Genomic DNA, 10501 nt, shown 5'->3' with positions numbered 1-10501 from the left:
TTGGACAATTGAAGGGAATTAAACGAATTGCAGAATCAAAACTCCTTTTTTTTGCAAGCATGGTTTCTAAAAAAAAAAATCGAAATTATATCTGTAATTACCAATGTAATTTCAACTGATCTTGCGCTTTAATTTGCATATGGAAAGTCTTTTTGAAGATGTGTGCGATAAGGATGATTTCCGTTACAATTATTATTGATTCTAATCACTTATCAGTGTCACCAAACGGATATATAAAAGAACTGACGGTATGATCCTAGTATGGGACAAATAGTTGAACACTAATTGATGAGTGTATCACAAAACACCTGTATATATACGGACTGGTCCATGATGAGCAAACCGGTTAAACCCCACCAGTCAAGTAAAATAAATCAAGTATTAACATCGGAGCAGTTAAAAGTAAATTAGAAATATATTATAATTGCTTCCTTTGTTGAAAAACCATTTAAAAACAAATAATATAAAGGTCATACAATTATTCAAGCATTTAGAAGACAAAAGTCAAAACATAAAAGCGCTTTTAATGCTAAACTCACCTGAACGTTTGAAAAGTCCTTGATTTATCCTTTGTCTAAAGCGTTTGAAAGATAAAGAATTTTGAAGACTTCAAAATGGCGCAAATTTATATTTTATTTATAGTTAAATGGCAAAAACATCAAATTTTTCTGTTTTATAAATTGCAATGAAAATTTTATTTAGAGAAAGAATCATACCAAAACAGGAGGAAACATCAGGAATCTTTTACGTGAGTATTTCTTTATATTTGACTTGTTTATCTAGTTTTTATTTGTATGAGAAAATGTAAACAAAGTTTCTACTGGATCCATATGCTCATGTACAAGTTCTATAGCTGATATGTATGTTCAAACAGCTCAGTCAATTGTTGATTGTTATACATTTTTTTCAGTTATTTTTTTATTCATATTTTGGACATCTTCACTCGCCTGTCCAAAGCCAAACTGATCCCTCTTTAGGTTTGTCTTGTCTTGACTTAATCTTAATGGTTTATATATTGTTTTCAAAACAAACGACGTGTAATATATGTCGACACAACATATAATAAACAGTACTGCCTGGTATACAATATGAATTTGAAGTATACAAAAGGAGGATGATAACAAACATTTACCGATAATACCGTGTCATAAATATGCAAATGAAGCTATTGTGTTTCTTTGAAACCTACATGTAAATAAGTACCTGTGTTACTTAGTACTCTTAAATCAAGATACAGGGGCAGATCCAGCCATTTTCAAAAGGGGGAAAAGGGGGTTCAAACATAAGTTCCAGGAGTTCCCCCTAATCCGCCCCTGAGACATAATATACATAACACCTCATATGTGAAATATTTTACATTTACTGTATCATCGAACAATTTTGTAAAAAAACTAAAACTTTAGCATTTTATATCATGTAACTTTAATATAATAAGAACTTGTTCAAATTTCGAAGATTGCTAACATTTTAGTTTCATAAATTAAATCGTTTTTTGGCAGCTAAAATTTTAGCCGTAAGAGTTTTGAATTAAAATTTCTGTAGGCTAAAAATTTAGTTTTAATATATAAATTTATTGTGTATTATATATAAAAGTGGAATGCTAAAGTTGTAGCAAACATGTTATTTCTTTTCTTTTTATTGCAGGATGATACTTTGTTTCTTTTTATAGATAAATTGTATTCAGCTGAATTATTGAAAAGCTGAATGCAGTTTCTCTGGCACAAAAGAAATTAAGGTTTTTCAACATAGATGCGAATTGTTTCTCTTTATGAAATGGTTATTTAAAAAGATATATGTAAGTAATCATACATTAAATTTAAAACACAGGTTTTTAGCGAAAAAACATAGATTTTTAGCCATTTTGCAATGATTCAAAACAATCCATTTTGAGAATGAAAATTGCAGAGTATCAATATTTATTGCAGTCCGTTATATATAGACCCTTCTACAACGAAATTTGTTTTATATGCACACGTATAAAAATTGCGGTTTTTATCCAACGCAATCATAGGTTTGAACGTAGTTTTCAATTTAGACTCATATATATATATATATATATATATATATATATATGATAGTAATCATTGTAAGATTGTTATTTAGCAAAACTTGTAGTTGGGGCAATTTTACAATACATATTACATGACAGAAGTAGATATTCTTGTAAAATCACGAGTCAAGAGAAATTTGATATGACATAATTGAAATAAGACAACGTATAACATATTTTAAAGCAAAATTTGATTACAGACATGAAAAGAAATAAATCAAATGTTACACAATATGCCTTTCTTTAAGGATGGTATAACAGTAAACAAATGAAAATGGACATGAAATAAGTTATATTTAAATATTGCACACATGATTCTCTTGTTTATCGTATTCTTTAGATATTTTCTTGTCCTCAGAAATATAGACGAATAATTGTAATCAAATTGAATATGGTTCCTTTGAGTGACTGTTACCTTTTATGATATTTATTTTTAACGACCAATAAACAACTATACGGGTACTATCAAATAGCAGTAGCTGATTCGTTATTTGGTATTTACGTTTCGAAGTATTGATTGTTACAGGTTTACATTGTACGCATTACTATTCTAAAGGTACATACAGAAGTGAAGCATTAGATTTTAAATACAGTAAAAGGTAAGGGAGCTTCAGTAATTTGTTATTTGTGTTTTCTTGTCATAATTAATAATTTTCCTCAGAGTTGTTAACCCTCATTAGGTTATAGAATTGCTACACAAAAAATACTATACAAAATGTGATCTGAGATATTTTTATTTGAAATTTTCATATTGTTTTACCTCAAAAAAACTTTCCAAATATGAAACTAATTATGAATGTATAAGTGATCAGTCCTCCCCCTTCCACCACCCACATGATATGATTGTCGATTTGTCCGTTTCTGACGATACACGTGCCTTCCGTATTATAATCCTGGTAACTAAAATAAGGTTATTTACTTGATGTCCGTTGTATTTATGATGTCTGCATATTACATGTTGTAATGAACTATTATATTATTTACATGGTGTATATGTTTTATTTTCTGTGTTGAAGGTGCACGAGTGGGAGGTTAGCCTATAAAAAAACAGGTTCCGTCCATATATTTTTCTTAAGAGGTCCATATAAAACACCATAGCTGCCTTATATGTATTTATTTCTATACATGCACTTTCTTTTTCTACAAAATACATGTAAAACAAAACACACTGTATGGTCAAAATTGAGATCTTTACGTGAATGGGGAGGGTTTATGATCATTTAAAACAATATATCTATATATAGAAAAAAGTAGAAAGCAAAAGTATGTGCATATATAGAAAAGTTATAAAGAAAAAGTAGGTGCATATATAGAAAAAGTATGTGCATATAAGGAAAAATATAAAGAAAAAGTAGGTGCATATATAGAAAAAGTATGTGCATATAAGGAAAAATATAAAGAAAAAGTATGTGCATATTTAGAAAAAGTTTGAAGAAAAAGTATGTGCATATATAGAAAAAGTATAAGGAAAGAGTAGAAAAAACGTGTGCATATATAGACAATTATATTTCGCAGATGCCGTTGTATATGTTTGCTTCTATACTGTTACCAGATGATTCATGTACGTAAACTAAGGTTGTGGTTTGTTTGATTTCAGTTCTCTGATGATAAAAATTCAATTACCTCGTACATTGTATTGCACCCCTTTGTATACACATGTTGATGTCACGATACAAGGCAACCGTTCCCAAAGCCAATATATATACATGTATAGAACATATTATTCTGTAGATTATTGAAAATGAAAAACAAATCATGCATAAGCGCAATAAATCAAAACAGATTTAACTCTCGTATCTCCGGTGATGCGATATCTTTTCTTTACAACTATAAGTTAAAATCAAAATTGATAAACAAAAAAAAACCGTTGTATTCATCGCCTTAAGATTTAAAATTTAAATGCTTCTAGCGAAAAAAGGTCGTATTACACGGTCACTCAGAACAGTCATTTATCAACCTAATATAATATATTTAGATATAAAACTAACATGAATAGTAAATGTTAAAGGCAGTGCATAAACACGGAACTTAAACGTCTACATGATTTCACATGCAAAGTAGGAGGGGTTGTGAAGTACAAGTTTGTTTTTCTGTTATTTAATTGTTAATTATTTGTGTGCGGTGTCATCTACTTATAGATAAGGCGGTATTGAAAATGTCAGCTGCTACATTGGCCATTATGCTTATGGTATCAGTCCATATTTGCCATGGAAAGATTTCAGTGACATGTATGTATATATATATTCTACTTGCTGGTTATTTGTAAGGATATTTTATTCAGCGTGTTATGATTTAAGGCGAAGTATACGTAATTGCACGCCTCTAGCGGAAATCGGAAGACAAAACGTGCATCGTTAGTTACGAAAATTATCTCCCTTACTCTACGAATTGGAAATGGGCACATGAAAGAGAAATATGGGGGGGTGGGGGGGGGGGGGTAATCATTTTATTGACATTATATCATGAACCCAAACAAGTATTCCTGTGCTATCTCAAAATTTCAAAGAAATTATCAGACTCCAATCAGAAATTTTAGTATCACAAATCTATGGTGTGTTATAGTATGCAACTGTTTTTGTTACGTCTAGCCTCATGCAGAAGCGGCCGCCGGGGTACATAATATAGTTTGTATTTATTTCAACAGAAATTAAAAATAAACAAATATACAAATGACAATTATGCTTCAGGTCGTATCATACTCGTTGAAATCAAATCAATATGGACCCCATAATATATTTTTTGAATGAAATCTTGTAGCGTATTCTTGAATGTAACTAAAAATGACCGTTAGTATGTGTGTTGAACTAGAAAGGCGTGGGCATGTCCCGTTTTTTTATGCAATTGTAATTTTAGGATTATTTATATTTGTGTAAAATATAAACAACAGCTAGGAGTATAAGTAGAAGGACAAAACTTACAGAGAGAAAAAAAAACGAACAAAATAATAGGAGTCCGTCTACAAAACATTACACAGAAATTAAGGATTTAGCACTGTGATATTTATCTCAGAATAAGTAAATCATCTAATCTATCGCGTCCAAATTTCAGTTCTCATGGAGCAGAAAATAAACAGGTGTCTTCTATTCCGTCCGCAATTTCTAAGGAAAGTAAAATCTAAATTAAGAACCATAGTTGAAACTGAAACTACACATGCATGATAAAAATAAAACATGCAGTTTTCGACGGGCTAATTTTCTTTAATACTTTTGAAATATTTATAAAAATATAGAGGGTCACGGGCTTAATTTTCTTGAAAAAAAATATATTGATAGTTCAATCTTTAAATTTCAAGATGTGGGTATTTTGTTATATATTGAATGATAATTGGTAAACTATTTGTAAAACAAATAGTATTTTCGCCACATGATCAGAAAGGACACTCAGAAAAATATACATCCGACCTGTGGCAAACAGTTGTTCTATTTATATGATACCCCAGCTCCTTATTTTTATATAACATAAACAAAACCAATTTATTTGCATTGGATATAGACATAATACGGAAGATAAACTAGTATAGAATTGAATTATGAACAGTCTCCTTGCCAACTTCAGGAGCAAGGTTGTCGCCTTTCCAAACTTTCTAAGGTCCTTATTGTATTGCCGAGTTTATGAGCTACGATCATTGCTTAGAAGCGATCTACTTACTTTAAACTGGATACATTCAAATGAATTTACACTAGAAACATTTTTAGCATTATCTTGGATGAATATATTCTTATTACATCGCTCTTGATAAATTCGTATAGTAGTATACCATTAATTACATACGTACATTCGTATAGCCTTACGTAGTACGTATGTATTTATTACATGACACCAGTACATTTATTTCTTGACAACAGCACATTTACAGCATATAACATTAATTGTACAAAGCTTTAGAATTACACTTAACAATACGCATATACACAATGCTAGTGATCTATGCAATGAGAAGTTATCTTAAAAAAAAACTCTTTTGTTTGGTCTTTTTTCTGAAATTCATATACGGGTTCTTCTTTTGACCTTATTATAGCCATTCTCAACATGATATGCATTTGCAGATTTCTTACTTTTTACGAGTCTTACATGTGGAAATTTAAAGATTTAAAGGTACAAGAAATTATTGTCTTTGTTAATGAATTACCAGAAAACATTGATGCCATGATAATGCCTTGTCGTGTAGTTCAAGAAAAGGGAAAGCCATCGAGAAAGGAAATTTTAAAGTTAAATTGTAGAATCACGTGCACGTGTGTGAACTTGACAAATAGAATGGGTTGTGTACGCATTACCTATGAATAGCACTGGAAATAATGAGAATGAAAAGAAGCGATCCCTATATTATAATCGAATTTTTCAAATACATTGTACGTATAGAATCATTATGTACTAATCTGGACAACTCAATATTTGATTTAACATTATTAGAACAAAACAAATATTTCAAAAAAGGTATGGAACCCTGTCCAATCAAGAAAAACGGAGTTAAAGTCTATTCTGTAACTTTCTTTCACTTGCATTAACCAATGTGCATTATTTTGTCATCAGAAAAATTCTTCATCATTTTTCAGTTTGTATCGTTATCAACCATGTCAACCAATTATGCATTTATCTTTTTAGCATTTCCAATACTTAGGAAAATGTGTTGAGCACACTTACGATTTGTATGACAATACTGTACGGTACAACTGGTATAATAGCGTTATAAAGTAGAATTTGTGGTGACGTTACACAAGACATCAATAACGTCGCCGTATATTTTATAATTATCTGCTAAAAATCAAACTACAAGATAATATAGCTTAAAAACCAGCACGGTTGCTAAAGACTTTCTTTGCACCAATGGATTCGTCGTTTATTTCAAAATCGAATTTCGAATTTAAAAAAAATCTCTTGACCAACAAATTAGAAAATCATTATAAAGTAAAAATATCTGCATTTTTTTTTTTCATTTTCCCTATATATTCTTTGTATTTCTGGACTATCATGTTAATAGTTTCAACAGCTTGTATCTGGAAAACGAAAAAGGTTACTCCCTTTTATTATTTTATATTCTGATGTATTTTTACAAGCGGAATCCACATGTAAAATTTAAAAACATTCTGTTGAGTGGTTATATTACGTACACTTCGCCTTAAGCCTGTTAAGGGATCTTTAGAGCTCTGATAATACTATTGGTAATAGAACGAAATTACCACTTTGAATACTATATATGTGCTTGAATTTTTACTTGATAACATCTTTGTTCGCTTTGGAGATTCCGTATATCGTCAAGTTATTAGAATTCCAATGGAGACTTACTGTGCACCACCTATTGCGGACCTGTTTTTATATTGTTATGAGTTACAATTTATGACTAAAATAAGCAAAGACCCATCGAAACAACATTTGATACAAAAATTTAACAATACTTTAAGATATTTGGATGATATATTGGCTCTCAATAATGACGACTTTAGTATGTACACTAAAGAAATTTATCCTATTGATGAACTTACTTTAAATAAAGCTAATACTAACAATGACCACTGCCCTTTCCTTGATTTTGATATCCATATCACTAACGGGAAGCTTAATACAAACATTTATGATGCAAGAGATGATTTTTCATTTCCTACAGTTAATTATCCCTTGTCACCGCCTTATGGTGTTTATATATTCCAACTTGTACGATTCGCTCGTGTATGAAACAACGTATTAGATTTTAGCGAGAGAAATTTATGTATCACTGAAAAATTATTACACCACGGTTTTCGATATCACAAACTAGTCAAAACATTTACTAAATTTTATCATCGGTATAAGGTAAAAATTCGTAGATACAACTCAACATGCAGACATCTTATACGTTCAGGTATTTCACATCCAATCTTTTATGGTAATATTCTTTACAAAGCACAAAAATGTCAGTATTCACCTCAAAAGCTTACAAAACCTTTAAACAGACTTATTTAGAAGGGATATAGTTACGATACTGTTATCATGTCATTAAAAATTGCATATTTTGCCTTTAATATTGATAGAGTCTTTACATCGGAACTAAACGCATTTATGTGAAAAAAAAAACAGTTGTTGGCATGGTTATATATTTTATGATAGTATGATACTAAACCCCTAAAGGGAGGGATTGTGCCTGATATTCATATGAGGAATACATAATCTTTCAATCAGTTTAATTGAGGTCTGAAGCTGGCATGTCAGTTAACTGCTAGTAGTCATTGTTATTTATGTATTATTGTCATCTTATTTATTTTCTTTTGGTTACATCTTCTGACATCGGACTCGGATTTCTCTTGAACTTAATTTAATCTGCGTATTGTTATATAAATATTTATCAACAAGGTCTAGGTGAACCTTCCGATGAACTTTTTTTGAAAAAGGGTGAGACGTTCTTTGACATACCCCCAGTTCATCAACTTTCTACTCAGACACTGATGACGTTTTACAAAGTCTGAGTAAGAGCTGCAAGCTCTTGAATATCGAAAAAGTTGGAAAATATTTATCCAATATGCAGATGAAGTTGGTATATTGCTACTAAGGTGATTTACTAAACGAAAACCCTCTAAAGATATAAAGAGGAGAAAATTACACCGATATCAAGAAGAGAAAAACGAAAAAAAAAATCTACATAACGTTAAAACGCAACGTCATTGACGTTACTTTGGAAAATCTTTATTTAGGTGAAATGATGTTGTTTCAAAACTTATACTAACCTGTCGTAGCTGTGGTTAATTTACTGATTTTTCAAAGATTATTTCTTATGCTATAAACCTATGAGAACACAGTAAATTTAATTCATAAAATAAACCTTTTTATATGTTATCAGATGCTTTTCCAACTGATTCTTGTGTCTCTGATCCGTATCTTGTTGACGAGGACACCATGGTTATTATGAAGTTTGAAGGCGATATAGGCAGCCAAGAATGTAGACAAATGACGTTCACAACTCCAAAATCTGCCTTTTATTCATATACAATGTGTATGAAAGAACGTTACTACAGTAGTCCAAAATGTCAGAGTAAAGTTTACTTTCGTTGGTATTGGTCTAACTACGACTACGACTACATCGACAGTTATGATTATTATAATAGCAAAGAGGTAATATACCATGTATATATATTGTATATTATACAGATAAGGGAAATGAATAAGAAAACAAAAACCAGAACAATTTAAGAAACAACATTGGATTTTTGTACTTTTTATAGTTGAGAATAGTTTTTTTTTTCATAAAATTAAAATAATATCAGAAAAATCATACTAAAATTGTGTTCGCATTGTTTAAAATAATCAGAATTATTCTCCTTTTTTATCAAAAATGATACTATTTTATTTGAAATCAGTTATTTTTACCATTTTGAGACAAGTCTTCTAATCAGAATCGAGATATAATGAGAATTAAAATACTTAAAATTTTATTTTTGAGGAATAAGAATGTAGTTATTGATTTATTTTGAAACAAATTATTAACCGTCATATGATTTCAGTACTTTTTGAACATCAGGATTGGCTGTTCCTCCTAAAATAATCTTACTTTAAGGAAAAAGATATTAAATTTTTGTACGCGTTGCCTAAAATGCAAATATTGTTTCATTTTACTGAAAATTATTGACGGCCATTGGATTTTTGTACTTTTTATAGTTGAGAACAGTTTTTTTTTCATAAAAAAAAATAATATCAGAAAAATCATACTGAAATTTTGTTCGCATTGTTTAAAATAATCAAAATTATTCTTCTTTTTATTAAAAATGATACTATTTCATTCGAAATCAGTTATTTTTACCATCTTGAGACAAGTCTTCTAATTAGATTTGAGATATAATGAGAATTAAAATACTTAAACTTTTATTTTTGTGGAATAAGAATGCAGTTATTGATTTATTTTGATACAAATTATTAAACGTCATATGATTTCAGTACTTTTTGTACATCAGGATTGGCTGTTCTTCATAAAACATGATTACTTTAAGGAAAAAGATATTAAATTTTTGTATGCGTTATCTAAAATGCAAATATTGTTTCATCTTACTGAAAATTATTGACCGCCATTAGATTTTGTTCTTTTGTTCATAAAATTAAAGGAATGTCAGAGAAATCATACTTAAATTTTATTCGCATTGTTTAAAATAACCAAAATTATTCTTCTTTTTATGAAAGATGATACTATTTTATTTGAAATCAGTTATTTTACAATCTTGAGACAAGTCTGCTAATTAGAATTGAGATGTAATGAGACTTAAAATACTTAAAATAAATAATTGCATTACTTTTTGTCCATCAGGATTGGTTGTTCTTCATAAATTATGTTTACTTTAAGGAAAGAGATATTATTTTGTTATAAATGATTTTCATATGTTTTTTTGTAGGAAATGTGAATTATTCAAGAATAAATCTGCTTATTTCTTTCTTTTTAAGGAATATATTTATGTTTACCACCATTGGATTTTTGTACTTTTTATTATTTAGGAG

At 29.5% G+C, this 10501-nt stretch overlaps 1 protein-coding gene across 2 annotated transcripts in view; it reads left to right on the top strand.

Moving 5' to 3' along the window:
* Positions 1–2520: 2520 nt before the first annotated feature.
* LOC139502894 (uncharacterized) overlaps positions 2521–10501 on the top strand; it is a 28658-nt gene continuing 20677 nt past the window's right edge. The window contains exons 1-3 of one of the 2 annotated variants that reach the window (XM_071292561.1): positions 2521–2649; positions 4189–4278; positions 8859–9130. In XM_071292561.1, the coding sequence (XP_071148662.1) occupies positions 4206–4278; positions 8859–9130 (345 nt within the window). In that variant the 5' untranslated portion in view covers positions 2521–2649; positions 4189–4205. The remainder of the gene's footprint in view (positions 2650–4188; positions 4279–8858; positions 9131–10501) is intronic. The other variant, XM_071292562.1, reaches the window with a different exon arrangement.

This window comes from Mytilus edulis, chromosome 14, assembly GCF_963676685.1.
Source record: "Mytilus edulis chromosome 14, xbMytEdul2.2, whole genome shotgun sequence".
NCBI lineage: Eukaryota > Metazoa > Mollusca > Bivalvia > Mytilida > Mytilidae > Mytilus > Mytilus edulis.
Note: the sequence above shows the minus strand (reverse complement) of the source record. Positions and strands in the feature narration are given on the sequence as shown.